This window comes from Ranitomeya imitator, chromosome 1 (assembly GCF_032444005.1).
Source record: "Ranitomeya imitator isolate aRanImi1 chromosome 1, aRanImi1.pri, whole genome shotgun sequence".
In the NCBI taxonomy this organism is placed as follows: Eukaryota; Metazoa; Chordata; class Amphibia; order Anura; family Dendrobatidae; genus Ranitomeya; species Ranitomeya imitator.
Window position 1 is genome coordinate 316314177 of NC_091282.1, and position 24648 is coordinate 316338824.

The 24648-nt window shown below is 45.1% G+C and overlaps 1 protein-coding gene across 1 annotated transcript in view; it reads left to right on the forward strand.

Moving 5' to 3' along the window:
- PITPNB (phosphatidylinositol transfer protein beta) overlaps nucleotides 1-24648 on the forward strand; it is a 43067-nt gene that overhangs the window by 6331 nt on the left and 12088 nt on the right. Inside the window, exons 2-7 of the mRNA XM_069758694.1 lie at nucleotides 10532-10562; nucleotides 12237-12382; nucleotides 12881-12972; nucleotides 19306-19313; nucleotides 19882-19956; nucleotides 20377-20460. Of these exons, the coding sequence (XP_069614795.1) occupies nucleotides 10532-10562; nucleotides 12237-12382; nucleotides 12881-12972; nucleotides 19306-19313; nucleotides 19882-19956; nucleotides 20377-20460 (436 nt within the window). The remainder of the gene's footprint in view (nucleotides 1-10531; nucleotides 10563-12236; nucleotides 12383-12880; nucleotides 12973-19305; nucleotides 19314-19881; nucleotides 19957-20376; nucleotides 20461-24648) is intronic.

Genomic DNA, 24648 nt, shown 5'->3' on the forward strand with positions numbered 1-24648 from the left:
TGAGAGACAATTACCTTTCACAACTGGTTCAGGACCCAACAAGAAGGGGGGCACTGCTAGACCTAATATTAACCAACAGGCCAGACCGCATATCAAATATAAGGGTTGGGGGTCACTTGGGAAATAGCGATCACAAAATAATAAGTTTTCAAGTATCCTTTAAAAAGATGTGTAGTAGAGGGGTTACAAGGACACTAAACTTCAGGAGGGCAAATTTCCAACGGATGAGAGAGGATCTTGGTGCAATTAACTGGGACGATATCCTGAGACACAAAAATACACAAAGAAAATGGGAGACGTTTATTAGCATCCTGGATAGGACCTGTGCACAGTATATACTGTATGGGAATAAACATACTAGAAATAGGAGGAAACCAATATGGCTAAATAGAGCTGTAAGGGGCGCAATAAGTGACAAAAAGAAAGCATTTAGAGAATTAAAGGAAGTAGGTAGTGAGGAGGCATTAAATAAATACAGAAAATTAAATAAATTCTGTAAAAAGCAAATCAAGGCAGCAAAGATTGAGACAGAGAGACTCATTGCGAGAGAGAGTAAAAATAATCCTAAAATATTCTTTAACTACATAAATAGTAAGAAACTAAAAAATGATAGTGTTGGCCCCCTTAAAAATAGTCTGGGTGAGATGGTGGATGAGGATGAGGAAAAAGCCAATATGCTAAATGACTTTTTTTCATCAGTATTTACACAAGAAAATCCCATGGCAGACAAAATGTCTAGTGATAAAAATTCCCAATTAAATGTCACCTGCTTAACCCAGCAGGAAGTACGGAGGCGTCTAAAAATCACTAAAATTGACAAATCTCCGGGCCCGGATGGGATACACCCTCGAGTACTGCAGGAATTAAGTACAGTCATTGATAGACCATTATTTTTAATCTTTAAAGACTCCATAATAACAGGGTCTGTGCCACAGGACTGGAGTATAGCAAATGTGGTGCCAATATTCAAAAAGGGGACAAAAACTGAACTCGGAAATTATAGGCCAGTAAGCTTAACCTCTACTGTGGGTAAAATCCTGGAGGGCATTCTAAGGGATGCTATACTGGAGTATCTGAAGAGGAATAACCTCATGACCCAGTATCAGCACGGGTTTACTAGGGACCGTTCATGTCAGACTAATTTGATCAGTTTCTATGAAGAGGTAAGTTCCAGATTGGACCAAGGGAACCCAGTGGATGTAGTGTATATGGACTTTTCAAAAGCTTTTGATACGGTGCCACACAAAAGGTTGATACATAAAATGAGAATAATGGGGATAGGGGAAAATATGTGCAAGTGGGTTGAGAGCTGGCTCAGGGATAGGAAACAAAGGGTGGTTATTAATGGAGCACACTCGGACTGAGTAGCGGTTAGCAGTGGGGTACCACAGGGGTCAGTATTGGGCCCTCTTCTTTTTAACATATTTATTAATGATCTTGTAGGGGGCATACAGAGCAGAATTTCAATATTTGCAGATGACACTAAACTCTGCAGGGTAATCAATACAGAGGAGGACAATTTTATATTACAGGATGATTTATGTAAACTAGAAGCTTGGGCTGATAAATGGCTAATGAGCTTTAATGGGGATAAATGTAAGGTCATGCACTTGGGTAGAAGTAATAAGATGTATAATTATGTGCTTAATTCTAAAACTCTGGGCAAAACCGTCAATGAAAAAGACCTGGGTGTATGGGTGGATGACAAACTTAAATTCAGTGGCCAGTGTCAGGCAGCTGCTACAAAGGCAAATAAAATAATGGGATGCATTAAAAGAGGCATAGATGCTCATGAGGAGAACATAATTTTACCTCTATACAAGTCACTAGTTCGACCACACTTAGAATACTGTGCACAGTTCTGGTCTCCGGTGTTTAAGAAAGACATAGCTGAACTGGAGCGGGTGCAGAGAAGAGCGACCAAGGTTATTAGAGGACTGGGGGGTCTGCAATACCAAGATAGGTTATTACACTTGGGGCTATTTAGTTTGGAAAAACGAAGACTAAGGGGTGATCTTATTTTAATGTATAAATATATGAGGGGACAGTACAAAGACCTTTCTGATGATCTTTTTAATCATAGACCTGAAACAGGGACAAGGGGGCATCCTCTGCGGTTGGAGGAAAAAAGGTTTAAGCATAATAACAGACACGGATTCTTTACTGTAAGAGCAGTGAGACTATGGAACTCTCTGCCGTATGATGTTGTAATGAGTGATTCATTACTTAAATTTAAGAGGGGACTGGATACCTTTCTGGAAAAGTATAATGTTACAGGGTATATACACTAGATTCCTTGATAGGGCGTTGATCCAGGGAACTAGTCTGATTGCCGTATGTGGAGTCGGGAAGGAATTTTTTTCCCCAATGTGGAGCTTACTCTTTGCACATGGGGTTTTTTTGCCTTCCTCTGGATCAACATGTTAGGTTAGGCTATGGGTTGAACTAGATGGACATATAGTCTTCCTTCAACCTTAATAACTATGTAACTATGTAATGTGCTATCACAGCAGAGTCAAAGAAAAACATGCTTACAAACAAAACTAAAAAAGAATTATCATAAAACAATTCTCATTACAGATTTCTGTAGGTTGGTGGAGGTGATGGCGGAAGCTCAGGGTCCTGGTCAGGTGGCCTTTGTTGTGCCAATTGCCCCTCATCCTGTGTGAATGATGTATGTCCCTGCTCAAAATGATGCCCTTGCTAATATTGGCCAGTTGTGTATTGGCTACAATAAGGGTTTTGAGTATGGCCCTCATGAGGTTGAAAATAAGTCTTTGCATCATAACCCCCCCCCCCCAATATGGCCATGTCGTCCTAACCCAGGTTGGGACCGGCCTCCAGCACTGGGTCTGGACAAGTGGCCATATTGGGAAGGCTGATGGTATGATGGCATGTGGTAATGTGCTGGCCTTGGTGGGTTTTGGTTGGGAACGGGTAGAGGTGTAGGCTCACGTGGAGGGGGTGCTTCAAATACTTGTTGAGCATGCACCTGTTGAGATGATGGAAGGCGCAGGACGTTGCGTGCTAACAGCTGCCACCTCTCAATGAACTCAAATCATAGGGTTCATTTGAGGGGTGCATGCATCAATAAGTATTTGAAAACACCCTCTCACACGTAGCCTCACCTCACGGGGTATGGGATGGAGGTACCGGGCCAGGCTCCTCACATAGGCCTCCTCACCATCTTCCTCTGCAGCCCATGCCAAATAATTAAGGACCCCATTGTCCACATTCCTGCGAGTTTCTAGCAGCTCTCTCCTTCTGCGGCCACGGCGGGAAATGACAGCAGGCTGTGGGGATGTCTCCAGTGGCACAGTAGGGCTGCTACTGATTCCAGGATCATCCTGGCTTACTGGATGTGGTGCTGCTGCGGGTGGTGGTGCAGCTTCTTGGCCAGTTGTTGCCGGATCTTGTGGTGCAACTGAAGATGTTGCAGGAGGGATGTCACTGGAAGGATGAGAAGATGGGCCAGTCACCTCTTCCCCAACCGGATCTATCAGAGCCTCCGAGGCTGAGCTGGTCTCCCTCTCAGTGAAGTTGGACTGTGTTCTCTTTGTAAAGTATGAGAATAATTATTGATAAATTAAAATTTTACCTTTATAAAACATATGTGTAATTTTGAATTATGTTTCTACTTACGGCGGTCTCCGATCCATACTGGGATCTAAAAAGGAGAGTTGGTCATAATAAATATATTTCCTTTTTTTTGAAGGCGCTGCTGACCCACTTCTGGCCCACTCCTGCCTTTCTCGCCTATATTGGTCGCGTATGCTGCGCCATCGTCTCATAACCTCTTCCACTGCAATGATAGGGAAAAAAATAATGTATAGGGCCATTGTGCACAGTGGTACCACAATGTGTCAGTGATATAACCGATTTTAATGTGGCCTAGGCCTAGTAACCTGCATTTCTTAAAAAATATCATCAACATAAGGATTGTAAACACAAACCACACTATACGATATAATGGAAAATGCATAGAATTTCAGGCCATAAGGACAGGGTCCTCTCCCCTCTGTAGTAGTATGTCATTGTCAATTTTTATAATGTAAACGACATCTATGAAACTCTGTACGTAACGCCTTTCTCATGTCCAGCACCATGGAATTAATGGTGCTATAGAAATAAATGAGATTAATGTTAATGAAAATAGCATAAGGCCAAAATTCATGTAGGTAATGCAGTTTGCAATATTATTCATAGAGAAACATGAGTGTACTTACCGTATTTTCTAGTGTATAAGACGACCCCAAACTTTTAAATATAAAATATGGAATTTGGGATATACCCGCCGTGTAAGACGGGGGTCATCTTATACGCCCAGTCGTCTTATACGGCGCGTGGTTCCCAGGGTCTGGAGGAGAGGAAACTCTCCTTCAGGCCCTGGGATCCATATTCATGTAAAAAATAAAGAATAAAAATAAAAAATATGGATATACTCATCCCTCCGACGGACCCTGGCTCTCAGCGCTGCTAGCGTCTGCCTCCGTTCCTAAGAATGCAGTGAGTGAATGACCTTCGATGACGTCGCGGTCACTTGAGCGGTCACGTAAGCGGTAACCTGACCGCGACATCATTGAAGGTCCTTCACTCACTGCATTCTTAGGAACGGAGGCAGACGCTTGCACCGCTCAGAGCCAGGGTCCGGCGGAGAGGTGAGTATATCCATATTTTTTATTTTTTTGCATGAATATGGATCCCAGGGCCTGAAGGAGAGTTTCCTCTCCTTCAGACCCTGGAAACCATCTAGGATCGCTCCGTGCACCCGTACCCGGCGTATAAGACGACCCCCGACTTTTGGGACAATTTTTAGGGGTTAAAAGTAGTCTTACACGCTGGAAAATACGGAACTTAGCTGCCTCTGGACCTCACGTGGCTGCTGCTCATATTCTGGGAAATGCTCCTCCATGCCGCCTCTCTTCTGGCCCGGTTGGAGTAATGGGCATCTCTCTGATCCCAGATTTCTGGCCTCTCTTGCACCAGTACCAGCAGCATTTCCACATTAATAATATTCGCCATGATGCAGGAGACTCCGTGGAGGCGTGCGGCAGACTTCCCGCATGTCTGTCTGGCTTTTTCAGCTAATTAGCATGTCTGAGCTTCCTGATAATGGCTTGGCGCATTTCCTGCTGAACTCTTGCGTACTTTACGCAAGTCACACTGTTGGTCCGTGTGTAATCTGTATTTTTGCGCGCCCATAGACTTTCATTGGCGGATTTTTTTATGCAGCATGCTGCGATTTTCTACACCCGTAAAATACAGCTGCGTAATATATGATAGGAGCTGCCCCATAGAGAATCATTGGTCCGTGTGCAATGCGTAGTTTTTACGCCTCTCATACATCCGTAAAACTCTATTGTGACGCCGGCCTTGCAATGTAGAAGTATGTGATCACAAATCGGAGGTCATGTGACAGCCGCTCCGGCTGAAAGAGCGGAATCCTGACAGTGTGCCAGTCTGTGTTCACCCAGAGATGTTGTCACTTGTCATCTGTGGGAGGTGATGTGTTGCTGCTGCCAGTGATTGACTGCAGTGGTGAATCGGCTAGGGGCAGTGCTGGCACAGGAACGTTAGGAGATTGTTTCGGTGAGTATTACTCCTTCCGTTATGTTCCACCGTTGGAGGCAGTCATGGTCACACATTCTCTGCCCCTTGTCTGTGACTTGCTGTCCTGCGACTGTTAGAGCTGTGATTTAGCTGTAAGAAAATCGCCATCACATGTGACTTGCATTGAAGTCTATGGCGATTGTGTCACTTGTGACAAACGACAGAAAATCCAACACGTTTGGCAACCATTGCAGCTCTGTGTCCCAGGAGGTCGAAGGGCGCATCATTAGATGCTGTAATCCTAAGCCGCAGTCATAGCCTCGCACTCCCCTGTAATTGTTAGGGGCTTATTTCAGCCTTCGTCTCCCATTAACCTTTGAGTTTGCACACCGACACTGTAAACAGTAGATGACGGCACTTTTTACAACTGTTTGTCCAGACTGTGGCTGATTTGGTCAATGGCGATCCCAAGGCACACAAGATGTGCAAATCAGGTGACTTTTATGCACATTTGCCAAACAGCCCATTCATGGTGGTACCGGTCTGATGACTGCCATTGGTAGCGTGCTGTTTGCTTCTAAGCTGGAAGGGTGTCCTTTAAATGGTTAAAGCTAAGGATTTGTAACTAGAGCTCTCCAGACTTTGTGATGTCGGCTGTAATAGTCCCCGGTCTGCATAGCCATGAGATAAGGAGCTATAGCTCACTGCTGCCTCCTTCAGGAGGTCGTGGTTACTGCCCCTAGTGCTGGAGAATGACATTGGAGCCGGTTCTTGTAACTAATGACAGCTGTGCCAGATCGTCCCCTAAACAGCCGAGTCCTGGGTTTTGTAATGAATCAGCCCAATCTTTTTTTTTTTTCATTCTTTTTACAGAAATGACAGGTGCGCTGTAAAGGGAATCTGTAACCACACTATTGCTCACCTTGATTCCAGTGATGTCACTTACTAGGCTGTTTGCTGTAGTTTTGATAAAATCGCTGTTTTTATCTTCTACAGATCTACCAGTCTTCTGAATGCCAAGCTCTGTATCATCCCACTCACACCACTCGTTGGCATCTTTCTGCCTATGCACAGTGCACGCCAAAAGCTGCCAATCAGTTTTGTAGGTGGGAGTATACAGAGATCATGAACATGGAGGACTATATGTCAGCAGATTTATTAGTATTCTAATGAGGTTAATCTGCTGATAAAGCAGTGATTTTATCAAAACTGCAGCAAACAGCCCCATCGGTGATACATCACTGGAATCGGGGATCTTTCTCTACGCTAGGCTGCTCTCAGATTAAGTGGCATAAACCTGGTGACCGATTCCCGTTAAGGTAATTTATTCGGTGTCGGTCTTGGTGTATTTTTGTTACGGATCATGCATTTTATTGCTCCATGTGAAGGTTTACTTAGTAATAAGCTATCAGACCAGGGTGTGTAAATTCTTATTTAATTACTTTTTATGACTGTTAGTTTACTAAATGGTATAAAAGTGCATGCTGAATTATTGATTGACTTCATTCTTGAAGTTTTGGCACGTTTCCTTGTAATTGTTGATTGTTGTGTTTTCATTTGCTTCTCTTTAACCCCTTCAAGTCGCGGCCCTTTTTCATTTTTGCGTTTTCGTTTTTCACTTCCCTCCTTCCCTGAGCCTTAACTTTTTTATTTTTCCATCAATATGGCCATGTGAGGGCTTATTTTTTGCGGGACAAGTTGTACTTTTGAACGACACCATTGGTTTTGCCATGTCTTTTACTAGAAAACGGGAAAAAAATTCCAAGTGCGGTGAAATTGCAAAAAAAGTGCAATCCCACACTTGTTTTTTGTTTGGCTTTTTTGCTAGGTTCACTAAATGCTAAAACTGACCTGCCATTATGATTCTCTAGGTCAGTACGAGTTCATAGACACCAAACATGACTAGGTTATTTTTTATCTAAGTGGTGAAAAAAAATTCCAAACTTTGCTAAAAAAAAAAAAAAAGTGCCATTTTCCGATACCCGTAGCGTCTCCATTTTTCGTGATCTGGGGTCCATTGAGGGCTTATTTTTTGCGTGCCGAGCTGATGTTTTTAATGATACCATTTTTGCGCAGATACGTTCTTTTGATCGCCCGTTATTGCATTTTAATGCAATGTCGCGGCGACCAAAAAAAGTCATTCTGGCGTTTCGGATTTTTTTCTCGCTACGCCGTTTAGCGATCAGGTTAATGCTTTTTTTTAATTGATAGATCGGGCGATTCTGAACACGGCGATACCAAATATGTGTGTTTGATTTTTTTTTTTTTTATTGTTTTATTTAGGATGGGGCGCAAGGGGGGGTGATTTAAACTTTTATATTTTTTAGATTTTTTTCATATTTTTAAAAACATTTTTTTTTTTACTTGTGCCATGCTTCAATAGCCTCCATGGGAGGCTAGAAGCTGGCACCACTTGATCGGCTCTGCTACGTAGCAGCAATCATCAGATCGCTGCTATGTAGCTGAAATGCAGGTGTGCTGTGAGCGCCGACCACAGGGGGGACGCTCACAGCAGGCCGGCATCAGTAACCATAGAGGTCTCAAGGACCTCTATGGTTACCTTCCTGATGCATCGCCGACCCCCGATCATGTGACGGGGGTCGGCGATGACGTCATTTTCGGCCGCCCGGCCGGATGCGGTAGTTAAATGCCGCTGTCTGTGTTTGACAGCGGCATTTAACAGGTTAATAGCGGCGGGTGAATAGCGACTTCACCCGCCGCTATTGCGCGCACATGTCAGCTGTACAAAACAGCTGACATGTCGCGACTTTGATGTGGGCTCACCGCCGGAGCCCACATCAAAGGGGGTGACACGGCATGCGCAGTACTAGTACGGCGCATGTCGTGAAGGGGTTAAGTGAAACAGTCGTTCTCGAAGCGGAATAGGCTGGAACGGGGGCTTTGTGGCACATTAGAGGGGGATTCCCATCTTATGGGTTGTTCGCTATTATTCTGTATTGAAGCCCCGCCCGTGTGATCGTGGGGTCCTGACACCCACCGCACCTACAGATCAGCTGTTACCAGTCTCACACCACAATCTGTTGGATGCCATACTGCTATGGATCTGGGAATAACAATTTCCACAATTGGATGTTATAAATAAAATGTCCCTGTGCTGAGATAATCTTATAAATATGCCCCTGCTGTGTAATGGCCGTGTCTGACCGTACAGGAACATGGTCTGATCGTATCACAGCTCCTGGGCAGGGGAGAACGCAAAAGAGTCTACAGACAGGACAGCACGGGATCACTGCTGATTCTTTGAAATTAAACAATGTTTAAAAGCAGGCGGGGAAATGGTTTATCTCACAAAATGAATCAGCAGTGATCCCGTGCTGTCCTGTCTGTAGACTCTTTTGCGTTCTCCCCTGCCCAGGAGCTGTGATACGATCAGACCATGTTCCTGCACTGTCAGACACGGCCATTACACAGCAGGGGCACATGTATAAGATTATCTCAGCACAGGGACATTTTATTTATAACATCCAATTGTGGAAATTGTTATTGTATCAAGCTCTATAGATTACAATAAACTTTTGTTTGGAGAAAACCCCTTTCCGGCCCTTGTAGACATGTTGGCGATACCTGACAGATAATGGTCATCTCCTCATACTCGGTAGCCCGTGACCTCGTGGAAGCCGGGGGTGTGCTGCTGCTTGTGTTCCCATCAGGCCAGTGACGGAGCCCTGATTGTACATACAGGCCGACCTCGGCTTATCTAACCGTCCCTTTAGGACCCCTCCTTGGTTACTCGTGGCTCCATGACCTATTCTGCTCAGGAAGTACAATTCTTGTCATACTCTGCCCAGATTTCTAGGATACCACGCCACATGTGAACGTACTCCAGCCTTTCATGTCCCCTTCATCTTATTAGGTGTTGGCTAGTGGCAGCCCATTTATTAGTCAGGGTAGCGGCCCGGTGTATAATACAAGACCATTGCTCTTGTACCTTTTGGGGTGGCGGTGTCCTCTTATAGATGGGCCGAGGTCACAGGCTGGAGACTGCTAGTGTTGGGTATGTGCGGATAGTCACATGCAGGGCAGGAGTGCGGTGCCCGATACGGCTAGCCTTATGCTGCTGGCACCTGTACTGATTTTTGGGAAAACGAATTATTTGGCATGTTCTGTTACCAAATAGATAAAGGGTAGCACTGCCTCAGCTGTATTTGGCTCTTTAGGGGGTATTCCCACATAGCCATAGGTAAGGGATAGCTCGCTAGGGGGCCGACCACTGGCAGCTGTACGGAGCCTCAGCTTTTCTGCCTGGAGGTGCACATACTTTCTGTCCACACCATTCATCGTTTATGCAACTCCAGCATTCTATTTCCAGCAATCCCATAGACAATGAATGGTGCGGAGGCTGAAAATGCTCATCTGTTCTCAGGATCGCTGGCGATTCTTCCTGCAATCAGCTATCCCCTAGGGAATGAGTGTAGATTCTGGGAATATTCCTTTAAGGAGTTGCATCGTTATAAGAAACCTTTATCATGGCGGCTGGCAAATCCAGTTCCCAAGACTCGGTCACAGTCAGGTAGTATTACATAACGACTATTCTTAAAGGCGATCTGTTACCAGGATTTTCTACGTCTGCATCTGAGAGCAGCATGATGTAGGGCTAGAGATGCTGATTCCAGTGAGGTCACTTACTGGGCTGCTTGCTGCAGTTTTTTATACATACACTGTGTTATTTGCAGGAGGTCTACAAATTCTCTGAATGATTTTTATGTAACCAACCACACCAATGACTGGCAGCTTTCTGTGTACACTGTGCATAGGCAGAAAGCGGTCAATCGGTGGTGAGTGCAGTCATGGATAGAAGAGCTTCCCTTTAATCTGTGTGATCAGTGTATATATGATGTGTGTTTAGAGCATGCCCTGAGCCAGTTTCTGAGGGTACACGCACACTGAGGGTACACGCACGGCGTCTTTCCATGTGCAGCAGTTTATTACCTTTCTAAGCAATGTTTTTTTCCTTTTCCAGCCGCGTAGTGTTGCCGTGCTCCGTGGAAGAGGTATGCCTATACTAGCGTATTTGCTGATGACTCTGATATAATGTTAATAATATGTAGATGCAGAATGTGGGGGGCTGCTGTGCTGGCCCCAGATGGAGCCAAGTTTCCTTACATGTAGAGAAGTTCTCCTTCAGATCCTGTACTGTGGTCTGCTCGCACCCAGATGACCGATGGTGGATCCACATGTTGTGGCCCCGGTTTTCCAAACCCCATGACAGCCCACTAGCCTCTTTGGCAGCCGGTGTAACCAGCCGGACCCCCGCAGCTGCCCCCAGTTACACCGGTCTGTACCCGCCGTGTGCTGCAGAGAATTGCCGGCACATCCCAAAGTCCTGCAGATCCAATGTGAGCGTGTCTGCAATATACTACAGGGGCTCGGAGGGAGACGTGTCCATGCCTCGCAGCCTGAGATATTCATGGCCCCACCTCCGATTAGGGCCAGATCTGGCCCACATGTACAAATGTAGCCAGTTTTTGCTCTTAATTTGTCCACTTTCTCCCTGGTTTATTCCTTGTGTTTTTTTTTTTTTTTTACAGATAAAATTAAAGCTTTTACCTTCGATTTTTCTATTGGGATAAAATTGAATTACTGTATTTCTAGTTTAGTAAAGGGAATCTGTCAGCAGGTTTGGCTGTGTAATGTGACTGCAGCAAGCGGTAGGGACAGAGACCCTGATTCCAGCAATGTATCCCTTAGTTTACAGGGTGCAGCGGTTATGATAATCCGTTTTCTCTGCTGCGGCTCTAGCAGAGCTCAGTTGTTACGCTGTGTGTAATCTCGCCCACCGCTGATTAGTAGCTTTCTGTGCACGTTGTGTAGGGTTTTATGACTGGGTGCGAACAGTGTCCTCAGGATGCTCAAATAATATGTGAGACCCCCAGCGGCATGTTCTGTGGCTTTTAGACAAACAGGCAATCCCTGCAGATGTGTTGTGGCTGTCTATCAGCCGTGGGGTCACAAAAATATTATTTGATCACGCCAAAGACACTAGGTTAGCCCCCGAACATGCTCTGATAACAGTTTGCTCATCACTACTGCTAATCAGTGGTGGGGCGTGGTTGGACTAGGATGCACGTGGCAGCTTGTCCTGTCATGATAATCTCCTGCTGATGAAACCCTGATTGTATTGAAGCAGTGAAACAGACTAGTGAGTGACACATTGCTGTAACCGAGCTCTCTTTTCACTACATCATGATCTCTGATCACATAGCAAAAACCTGCTGACAGATTCCCATTTAAAAGATCCCTAAAAAGCGGTAGTGAAGCGCGTCTGCCTTCTAACATATTGACCCTTGGTCCAGAATGTGTTGCTTTTCAATATATTTATAGTGCTCATAGCTCAGTTTACAACTGGTCACCCTGACCTGTCACCAGAGTCCCCAATACAGTGTCTGTCTGCAGTATGCAGTTGGCGCCCTCTACTGGTGGCTGCTGTCATCTTTTAATCTGTCTGTGTTCTGAATATATGGGAGAAGTCCTGTGTATCGGGTGCCGTTTATTAGAAATCATGATTGGTGTGATTCTTTAGGATCTGCCTTCTGGTGTTAGCCACCGATCAAAGGTTCGGCTTTCTCCAAGGCGGACACATAGGAGCTTGGCAGACCTGCTATTGTGAAGTCCTTTGTTTGCACACATGGATTTTTATTTCCTGTCTTCTTGCTGTATTTTCCCAGTATCAGGTCGGTCAGCTTTACTCTGTGGCAGAAGCTAGCAAAAACGAAACGGGTGGCGGGGAAGGAATCGAAGTCTTGAAGAATGAACCGTATGAAAAAGATGGTGAAAAGGGCCAATATACACACAAGATCTACCACCTGAAAAGGTAAGCCCCCCGGAGGACCCTGCCCCCTGTAAAGGTGCTGTCCAGGCTTCTGTTATTGGGCTTACACCTTCAGTATTTGGTCAGTCGTTTCCATCAGTATTTGTAAGCCCTGGTCCTACTGTAGTTACAAAGCAATTAACCCTGATAACCTTTCACTTGGTCCGAAATGAATATTAATAGTATTATTAGGACTCTTCAGTGTATATGTCCTCCTGTACATGACATTACTTGTGGTTGGATTGGCTCCCGGTAATATATGATCACAAGGTAAATATTGGGGCATGCAGATTTCTATTTCCACTCATGGCACCTTCTCCCCATAGTCCAATTATATCCAAATGTCTGTCCCAGCAAACGCCTGACATTCCCGATGTGTAACTGTCTGCTAATTCACTGGTGGCTGACAATGTAGGTCTATGGAAGGCTAATATTTGCAGTTGGGAAAATATTGATGAGAAGTGACAACACTGTAATTACCGGATATATTTCTTTTTCTAGTAAAGTCCCTGGCTTCGTGAAGATGTTTGCTCCAGAGGGGTCCCTGGTATTCCATGAAAAAGCCTGGAACGCTTACCCTTACTGTAGAACAAGTAAGCCGCGCTCTGTTTTATGGGAATAATAAGGACTGAATATCTGTAAAGCGCCTTCATGCTGGCAGATGCCTCCATATTACACCATGTTCCAAATTATTATGCAAATTGGATTTAAGTGCCATAAAGATTTAATTGTTTTGTTTTCCAAATATACTCATGGATGGTATAGTGTCTCAGGGCTCAATGGATCACTGAAACCAATCTTAAACACATGTGATAATTAGATTTCCAGGTGATTTTAAGGAAAACTATTTAAAAATGATGTTCCACATTATTAAGCAGGTCACAGGTCTCAAGCAATATTGGAAATAAAAAGGATATCTCTGCTGCAGAAAAGCATCACATAGTGCAATGCCTTGGACAAGGTATGAAAACATTAGATATTCCACGAAAACTTAAGAGTGATCATCATACAGTGAAGAGATTTGTGATTGAAACAAAGCACAGACTTCATGCAGATAAAGGCACAATGAGGAAGGTTTCTGCCAGACAAATTCATTGGACTAAGAGAGCAGCTGCCAAAATACCATTACAAAGCAGCAAACAGATATTTGAAGCTGTTGGTGCCTCTGGAGTCCCTCGAACCTCAAGGTGTAGGATCCTTCAAAGGCTTGCTGTGGTGCATAAGGCTATGTGCACACGTATTCTTGTCCACTGCAGATTTTTCCATAGCGGATTTGATAAATCTGCAGGGCAAAAATGCTGCGTTTTTGCTGCAGATTTATTGCGGATTTACCGCGGTTTTTCTGCGGTTTTACAACTGCGGTTTTCCATAGGAGCAGCTGTAAAACCGCTGCGGAATCCGCAGAAACAGAAAGTGACATGCTGCGTTTCCACGCGTTTTTTTCCGCAGCATGTGCACAGCGTTTTTTGTTTCTCATAGGTTTACATTGTACTGTAAACTCATGGGAAATTTCTGCGGACCCGCAGCGTTTTCCGCATTGTGTGCACATACCCTCAACCTACTATTCGGCCACCCCTAAACAGTGTTCACAAGCAGAAACGGTTGCAGTGGGCCCAGACATACATGAAGACTAATTTTCAAACAGTCTTGTTTACTGATGAGTCTCGAGCAACCCTGGATGGTCCAGATGGATGGAGTAGTGGATGGTTGGTGGATGGCCACCATGTCCCAACAAGACTGCAACATCAGCAGGAGGTGGAGTAGTCATGTTTGGGCCGGAATCATGGGGAAACCAGCTGGGGGGGCCCTCTAAGGTTCCTGAAGGTGTGAAAATGACCTCTGCAAAGTTTAGAGTTTGACTGACAACTTTCTTCCATGGTCTAAAAAGCAGAAACGTGCCTTCAGGAGCAAAATCATCTTCATGCATGACAATGCCCCATCTCATGCTGCAAAGAATACCTCTGAATCATTGTATGCTATGGGCATAAAAGGAGATAAACTCATGGTGTGGCCACCATCTTCCCCTGACCTCAACCCTATAAGAAAACCTTTGGAGTATCATCCAGCACAAGATCTATGAGGGTGGGAGGCAGTTCACATCAAAACAGCAGCTCCGGGAGGCTATTCTGACTTCATGCAAAGACGTACAAGCAGAAACTCTCCAAAAACTCAAGAATGCAAGAATTGTGAAGGTGATATCAAAGAAGGGTTCCTATGTTAACATGTAACTTGGCCTGTTAGGATGTTTTGGAGTTAAATAGCTTTTTTGTTCAGTGAATGTGACCTCCTAATGCTGCAAATTCAACAAATGAGCATTTTCAGTACTTTAACCCCTTTTTGACCTCGGACGGGATAGTAAGTCCGAGGTCAGATCCCTTGCTTTTATCTGGGTTCCGGCGGTAAGCCCGCATCAAAGCTGGGACATGTCAGCTGTTTTGAACAGCTGACATGTGCGCGCAATAGCGGCGAGTGGAATCGCAATCCACCCGCCGCTATTAACTAGTTAAATGCCGCTGTCAAACGCTGACAGCGGCATTTAACTACCGCTTCTGGCCGCGCGGCCGGAAATGCACTCATCGCCGTCACATGATCGGGGGTCAGCGATGCGTCAGGATAGTAACCATAGAGGTCCTTGAGACCTCTATGGTTACTCATGCCGGCTTGCTGTGAGCGCCACCCTGTGGTCGACGCTCATAGCAAGCCTGTAATTCAGCTACATAGCAGCGAACTGTAGCAGGCCAGCTTCTAGCCTCCCATGGAGGCTATTGAAGCATGGCAAAAGTAAAAAAAAAAAAAAAAAAAGTGATTAAAAATATAAATAAAAGTTCAAATCTGCCCCCTTTCGCCCCAATCAAAATAAAACAATAAAAAAAAAATAAAACATACACAGTTTAAAAAAATATGAAATTAATTTTTTTTTTTTCTTAAATCATCCCCCTTTGCCCTATTCAAAATAAAACAATAAAAATAAAATCAAATATACACGTGTGGTATCGCCGCTTTCAGAATTGCCCGATATATCAATTAAAAAAAAAAAAGGATTAACCTGATCGCTAAACGGTGTAGCGAGAAAAAAAAATTGAATGGGAAGGGGAATGGTGTCTGCATGCAAAGTCTGGATCAGAACAGGCCATCAATCCGCAGAAATATTTCCTGTATTTCTGTGAAGCAGATGGTCCATCCATGTGTATAAAAGACAGCGCTCTATGTACAATCCCTGGCCGCTCCGCGCACCAAACAGGGTGCCTCCATACACCAGCACACTGCTCTCCTGAAATACTCTGTGCTGCTGTCACCCTGCTCCCTCCACCACATATCTCCCAGAATCCTTGCTGCCTGCCATCCTCTGTGACTGTCTACTTGTCAGTATAAAGGTACCGTCACACTGAACGATATCGCTAGCGATCCGTGACGTTGCAGCGTCCTGGATAGTGATATCGTTCAGTTTGACACGCAGCAGCGATCAGGATCCTGCTGTGACATCGTTGGTCGGCGCAGAAAGTCCAAAACTTTATTTCGTCGCTGGACTTCCTGCAGACGTCGCTGAATCGGCGTGTGTGACGCCGATTCAGCGATGTCTTCACTGGTAACCAGGGTAAACATCTGGTTACTAAGCGCAGGGCCGCGATTAGTAACCCGATGTTTACCCTGGTTACCAGCGTAAATGTAAAAAAAAAACAAACACTACATACTTACATTCCGGTGTCTGTCCCCCGGCGCTCTGCTTCTCTGCACTGTGTAAGCACAGCGGCTTAGTGCAGAGAAGCAGAGCGCCGGAGAGGACAGACGCCGGAATGTAAGTATGTAGTGTTTTTTGTTTTTTTTTACGTTTACGCTGGTAACCAGGGAAAACATCGGGTTACTAAGCGCGGCCCTGTGCTTAGTAACCCGATGTTTACCCTGGTTACCAGGGGACCGGCATCGTTGGTCGCTGGAGAGCTGTCTTTGTGACAGCTCTCCAGCGACCACACAGCGACGCTGCAGCGATCGGGATCGTTGTCTAGATCGCTGCAGTGTCGCTTAATGTGACGGTACCTTTAGGCCGGGATCACACATACGCGAGATACGGCCGAGTCTCACAGGTGAAAACCAAGCTCTGGCACCGGCACTGCAGAGCAGAGCGTGCGGCTCCATGTATTGCTGTGCGGCTGCACGCTCTGCTCCGGAGTGCCGGCGCCAGAGCTCGGTTTTCACCTGTGAGACTCGGCCGTATCTCACGTATGTGTGATCCCGGCCTTACTCTGCAGTCACCAACAAAATGGCTGCTCACTGGGTTTCTGAATATCATCTTCTCTTATCCCTTAGCAAACACCCAGAAGGGGAGGAGAGGAGACATCACACACGTCAGCAGACTCCGCCCATAATTACTGCAGTGCTGTAATGTGAGCTAGAGGTACCGTCACACTCAGCGATGCTGCAGCGATATAGACAATGAGCCGATCGCTGCAGCGTCGCTGTTTAGGTCGCTGTAGAGACGTCAAACACAGCAACTCCAGAACGATGCAGGAGCGATCCAGTGACGTAACGGTGACTCACTTATCGTTCTCGCTGGTTGTTAGCTCCATGTAAAACATTGCTGGCATCGTTGCTTTTGATGTCAAACATGACGATACACGCCGACCTGACGACCAAATAAAGTTCTGGACTTCTAGCTCCGACCAGCGATATCACAGCGGGATCCAGATCACTGCTGCCTGTCACACACAACGAGATCGCTATCCAGGACGCTGCAACGTCACGGATCGTTGTCAAGTTGCTGAGTGTGACGGTACCTTAATTGTACACTAGGTTTTTGTCCAATTTCATTAGCTGCTCCCCCTAGTGTTTAAAAGTGGAAATGTCAAACCTTTAAAATTATTTTTCATATTTTACTAAATTATAAACAAATGATAATATTTTTTAAGAAAATGTAAACATTAATTCTTTACATTTTTTCAATCGCTGGAAAAAAATTATTTTTGATGGCACCTTCCCTTTAAATCGGCCTTTCCTGCAGATTTGTGTGCCCCTCGGGGTCAGCACCCGGCTGCTGTGCTCTCTGCTTTTCCTGCAGAAGTCATTACTTCCAGTGTTACTTTCTACTGATACGATTTCCTAAGATTGTGACCTTACAGGTAGGAATCTATCCAGTCATTATTCTCATTGGGCTTTCATTAGTGGAGCCTGGTTACATGTTATAGTCAGTGTGTGGCTCAGTACAATGAGAGAAATCTGTGTTTCTCCAGACATTTCAACTATTTTTCCCAGAATCCAAAGTAGAGGCAGACACAGGTTCTCCTGTGAACTCTTCATTATTGGGATAGGAGATGACCGGTGGTCCTCATAAAGTGCTAAGGGGAGAACGTTCAGTCGGATCTGTGTCTGCCTTTAGCTCTGCCCCTCTCCATAGAATGCTGAAAGCACCAACTGCCGTCTCCTATCTCAGTAATGGGGACATCTGTTAACTGAAGACAATTTTTGCTCTTGAATTGAGACTGAAAGATTACTCAAGGAGGAGATAAGATATATTACAAAGCTGCTTATTTTCATGTGTACGATTGATTTATAAAATTACAGTTACTGGGGAATGCTTTAATGAGCTCCTGTAACAGTGAATCCAGCTGCGTATGTCTAAATTCTGTGTTGCTGGAAGACTAGGGGATGTCGTCAGTAATTTTGGTTTATCTTTGTCCTAATCTAGAACTAATTACAGGGAATCTATCACGCCATTTTTGGCCTATAAGCTTCGGCCACCGGCTTCAGGGGCTTATCTACAGCATTCTGTAATGCATTCTGGAATGCTGTAGATAAGCCCCCGATGTATCCTGAAAGGTAAGAAAAAGAGGTTAGATTATACTTACCCAGAGGCGGTCCCGCTGCGGTCCGGTCCGGGGCCTCCCATCTTCTTACGATGACGTCCTCTTCTGGTCTTCATGCTCCGGCGCAGGCGTACTGATTTGCCCTGTTGAGGGCAGAGCAAAGTACTTCAGTGCGCAGGCGCCGGGAAAGGTCAGAGAGGTCCGGCGCCTGCGCACTGCAGTACTTTGCTCTGCCCTCAACAGGACAAATAAAGTACGCCTGTGCCGGAGCCATGACAGGAAGGCAAGAAGAGGACATCATCGTAAGATGGGAGGCCCCGCACCGCACCGGGTCCGTCCCTGGGTGAGTATAATATAACCTCTTTTTCTCATCTTTCAGAATACATCGGGGGCTTATCTACAGCATTACAGAATACTATAAGATAAGCTCCTGATGGCGATGGCCGAAGCTTATAGGTCAAAAATGGGGTGACCGATTCCCTTTTAGCATTTTAAAGTAATTATTGCTGTGGAATACATGCCATCTGGTTATCCTGGTAAGGTTAATGTCCACAAACTACAGACCGTCTATCTTTATAAAAATTGGTGAAAATCCTAGAATATGTGCCACATGGAACAGTTGTGGCATAGGACCACAATGTGGGAGTTCTATCCTACGACACGATGCCACTGTTATAGGCATATGTTGGCCATTGGGTGGAATAGTGTTGCCCACTGCGCCATGCTCTATGGCAAGAAAATGCCTGTAATGAGTTGATGTAAAGATGATATTCTCTATTGTTATTTCTTGTAAGCAATATAAGAATTAGGATAAACCTTGTATAATATTGATACTTCTCACCTACTGTATTCTCACCCATCCCTTGGGTCCTCACTCCTCCTGTACCAGTTATGACTTGTATTGTTTAAGATTATTGTACTTGTTTTCATTATGTATACCCCTCCTCACATGTAAAGCGCCATGGAATAAATGGCGCTATAACAATAAATAATAATAATAATAATACTTGAACATTGATGCGATTGATGACCTTTGTTCAGTTACTTATCTGCTGTCATTTGGCGTCTCTAATGTTTTTTTTTTCTCTCTTTGTTCCTGTTTGCGCTCTGCTGTATTTGGTGGATCAGTTGTAACGGTGAGTTTACATTCATGTTGTCGCTTTACCCTTATTGTGCACATTTTTTATGCCTGTTGTAGATGTTGATATAATACATAATGTGTGAGTTTTACCTACATTGTAGAAGGAAACATTTTTCTTAATCACCTCTTTGAGAAGTATTCCCCTGATTTAGATTTTTGGAGAACATATCAAATTGATTATGAATGGTAAAGAAGAAGAGATAAGTTTTTCACTGGCTGTGAGATCTGTACAGTAATTAAGCTTTTTACTAGCCTTCCCCAGTCACATGCTTCCTCTCGGATATATACGGTATATCACAAGTGCGCTGTGACATCACATCTACAGTGCTTTTCACCAATGTAGAACAGTACAAGCCCAGTGATTGACTGCAGCGCTGTAGATGTGGTGTCATTGCTGCAGTTGATCAACAAAGACTGGAGCAGCAGCGGGGAGGCAGCACTGGTCCCAGGGAAAGGCTGTAAAAGCCCAGTCTGTTGTTTTATATGTCTCTGAGACTATGGAGTAATTGGCAATATTAGCCGACTCCTATTAGTTTTCTGTGATCTGTGTTCTACTTTTTCAGAATGAATATATGAAAGAAGATTTCTTCATTAAAATTGAGACTTGGCACAAACCGGATGTGGGAACTCAAGAAAATGTAAGTGATTAGCTGATGATCGGCTGTCTAACAGGCCAATTTTTTTTTTCTATAAAGAAAACATAAAAATCACTGTTCTTGCCAGCACATCACACACCGACTTGTGTAGCCAGCAGATGTGCTGCCGATAGTAATGTGCACATAGACCATCGTGGTATCGTATTGGCGATCTGTGCACTGCTGATTGGCTTGCATTTGGCCCCGGTCCTGGTCCGCCGGGCTAATTGGCCCCTGAGAGCTATGAAGACCATTGTCAGAAGCTGTGCTATACCTCAGTACCATATGACAGCAGTATGCAGGGTCTTCTCACTGCTGGCTTATCCTGCGGCTATTCTGCTTTATATTGCGATCTGTGATGGTCATAACATTCTTATCTTTTAGTTTTAATACAATACAATTATTCCTTTCTACTCCCCCCAGGTACACTGTCTAGATCCTAATGTGTGGAAGACTGTTGAGGTGGTCCATATCGATATCGCAGACAGAAGCCAAGTAGAGCCATCAGTGAGTATGTCCTGTAACACACCTCGTATGTGGGTCAGACTTATTTCATTTATTGCTCCTATAAAATCAGGTGTGACTGCAGTTAGCTCTTATAATCCAGCCCCATGCCACATTCTCTGGGGTCCTGATATGTGGGAGAATGTGGTGTCATAATGTCTGCAGGTTTCTGTCCAGAACTCTGCAATGTTTTCCTGTAGTAGCAAAGTGGAGAATTCTCCTCCGCACACCGAGAACCGACGTAGTGCTCGGCATGGTGTATGAACCTGTTCAGTACGTATACGGCGCTCTGTGTCAGCACTGTGCAGTTGGAATCAGGGCTGTGGAGTCGCTAAGCTAAACCTCCGACTCCTCAATTTCCGTGACACCGACTCTGACTCCACTGCCCTGGTTGGAATCCCCAAAGAACTATCCTGATGGAGCCGCAGAGCTGAATGAAGCTGATGGAATCACTTTTTGTAAGATCTGCACAGTGTGGTTAATGTGAAAAAGGTGAATACTGCCAGGACGGCGTCCACAGAGCTTCCACTGTAGATACAAGTGGAATGGCTTCATCAGGGATATGTCGGACGTCCTGTCGGAGTACAGTTTTCCTGGGGTTTGTGGTGTTTGGTGTAGAGCACTGTATAAGTGTGAACTTGGCCTTTTCACATTTTTTCTCTCGCAGAAAGTGTTTTTTTTAATACGGAACTTTACAATTACATTCAATTGGGATATTTCAAATAAAAAGTAAAGTGCATTTTTTATGAATTGCCCCCAGACCTGCCACTATATCTGCTAGTCCATAATATGGGTGAAACCTGTCCTCTTTACAGAGGGTATGACAGATGGAACCCTAAGGACGACCTTGTGGCCTCTGTCTAGTAAAAGATCACTATGGACACATTTAGCTCGTACTGTATATTGGGAGATTTCCTACATGCATCCTATATATAGGGCATAGACAGAGCCTGACTGACTGCACTGCACGGAGCGGCAGAGAAGAGTGTGCCCTGTATAGCACTGTATCACCCATGACTGCGCTCCCCTCCCCCTCTGCACAGATACTATGTATCCCCTTTTTCTCCATTCTCCCTCTGCACAGTCTTTTATCCCCTTCCTCTCCATCGTCCATTACTGGTGTACAGTCTCAGCCCTTGCTTCCACAGGATGTCTGACTGTACCAAGGGCTTTCTGCGCCTCTGTTCTTCTGCTTTCTTGTATTAGTGAGCGCTCTGTGCCCATGCGTACTTATGGAGCAAATAATAATTGCAAATGGCTATTTTATGCCTGATGTATAAACAGATGAATATAAATTCATTCACTATAAAGCTACTTCCACAAATCTCATACAACTATTGCACCATCAAACTATGCCCTGAAAAGGGTTAATGCCGGTCAATCACATTAGCCTATTGCCACCGATGGCTACAATGTGGTGGGGCCAGTGCCGGGCGTATATTTCTGGCTTTTCACTACATTTCTTCTGGCACTCCTTCATGTCTGTACTTGTGTGCTATGTATCACAGCAAGGTGAAAAACCCCAGCGCTGGCGGGGACTCGCCTCTTCCCATGGAGTGCCTTGTGATCGGCCTCTGCGGCCCTGCAGGGTGGAGGACAGGAGGTGGCGGACATTGCAGTACTCGGAGAGTTCCGCTCTCCTCATACTGTACATGTATAATGAGCTATACTACGCCTGGAGAGACTCCTGTGCTGCTCTCTAGTGGCCATGAGGAGAACTGCTGCTTTCTTAACTGAAAATTGACCTAACCGGAGCTCCTTGCTGGAAAGTCTGTATCCCTTAGAGCCGTAGACTGCTGTAATAGTCCGTGGCCAGCTCTTCACGGACATTATAGAACCCCCCCTCTCCTATAAGCCAGGCCTAGCATTCTGGAGTCTTACTTTAATTACCAGGACAGCCATTCCTCAGAAAAGCTTGTTTCCCTTGGGGGCTGCACTGTGAAAGGGGTTTTCTAATGATCACTTATGTAAGTGTAGCAAGCGCCACCGCTGTCCTCTCCATTAACAGCTTATATTAAAAAGAACTGTGTCTGTGTTGCAGTAGCCGGATCAAAAATCAGCTGATTGGGGAGGTCTCCAGGTATCAGACCCCCACCCATCCGCTATGTATGACCTATGTTGTACAGAAGTAATCAGATACCCAGACACCTCATTAAGCCAGCTATCCCCTACTTGGCTATAAATACAGTAAGCAACAGCTACTATCCCTAGTGGTGTGCCACCAAACCTTGAGAAGTCACTATATATCAGTGTTGGGGATCATCCTTATTCTCATTTGCACATGGAAACACAAGAAGCAATGGAATGAAACTGAACGGGAGAAGATACAGATTAGATATTAGAAAAAACGTTTTGACAGTGAGGTTGATCAATGAGTGGAACAGGCTGCCATGAAAGGTGATGAGTTCTCCTTCAATGTAAGTCTTTATACAGAGGCTGGACAGACATCTGTCTGAGATGGTTTAGTGACTCCTGCATTGAGCGGGGGGTTATACACAATGACCCAGGAGGTCCCTTCCAACTCTAACATTCTATGATTCTATTATACTAAATTATTTATTATGCTTTGCACCATCATTTTCCGCAACACTCTGCATACAGTTATATCAGGTGGTGTTTTTGGCTGCAAGGTTTCCAGCATGTGCTATAAGAGGCAGGGTGCATTACTCTGGTCTTCTTCTCCATGAATGTCCTGGACTGCTTTAGTAATCTGCTGGTTGCCATTGGTATCGGACATCAGTCTGTGGACCACGTGGCAGCCTGGCTCGCTGTGACCACCTCATCAAAGGGCACTCTGTGCTGAGCTTTCTAGTTCTCTCCTGTGCCAGCTTCTGCTGACTACACCTTTGTAGATGTATTTGTTTCTTTCTGAACACAGTTATGGCCCTGGCTACCAGCTATGTTAGGTGCTATGGAGCATGAGGTCCCCTACTCTGTCACTGAGGTCACCATTGGGCTACGCAGCATTCTGGGGTGAATGCTCGATCTGACACCTGAGACACACAACTCTTTCAACATGTCCCTGGCCATTGAGAAGAGTTAATGACTGCCAGGAAGATCGGAGGGAGGTGCTGGAGGGCTCCCTGGTTGACCATAAGCCTTACAGTCAGACTATGAAGGCAGGAGAAGCAGCCATTGACTGGACAGTTACTCATGGGGGTAGTCCAGCCAGTATCGCCCACCTGTTCTTTAGGGCACTTCCCTTGTCCATGGCATCAGACCTATAACATATTCTACAATATATCCCTGTAGGTTCTGCTTTGCATGTTATATTATCCTCTCTTTTGCTGCTCCTCTCCAGCCGATATGACGTGTTTGCATTGTCATCCATCCTGACATTTTAGCCTGTTGTGTTTTTAACCTACTCGAGGAGCTCAAACTGTTAGAGCCGTACAGAGCTATGTGGAGGACGCGCCAGTTTAAGGGTTGCGGAAACTGCACAGCAGAATTAGCCTCCAGTAATCCTTGGAGCCGAAGATTGGAGTGGGTTCCAGCTGTCATCCCCCAGACTCTCTAACAAAGCTAATGAGATGAGAAGTGTATAGCTGGTGGCAAACAAAATCAACCACAAGCCAAAGGCTCGCCTGCAGTGGTCCGCTCTCCCGGTGGGATCCTGAAGGAGATTGCATGCTAACCAAGCCAGAAGGCTGTCTGCTTCCACACTACTGCTCATTTGCAGCTGTAATTGGGAGCCGCACATTGTGTCTCCGCTGCACAGTTCTGTCATGTATCATAGAATCGTCTTTTGTTTTTTTTCTGTTCTTTTCCAAACTGAATCCTAGGTTATAAAGAAACGATCTGTAGATGTGTCTGTGCTACGAGTAAGTGCTGCCCGCTCCTAAGTGACTGGTGCATTACTCTATGGGTGACACCGATCAGGTGGCTCACCAGGGACAATGTCCTGTGACCGGGGTAACTGGTCTGCCCTGAGGAACTGCTGGAGAAATGCTATTTAATAGAAGGGAAGAAATGTGCCGACCGCTCTTCCACAAGTCCCTGGAAGCTCCAGATCCCAAATCTACCTGTGAATTCCATCGCAAAAAAATTGACGCGATTCAGAATTTAAAATCCGAACCTCACGACAATTTTTGGCCACGCGTAAATGAGATTTGTAAGTACCGCTGGTATTATGCCTAAGGCTTCTTTCACACATCAGGTTTTTGCCATCAGGCACAAACCGGCGAGTTGTGG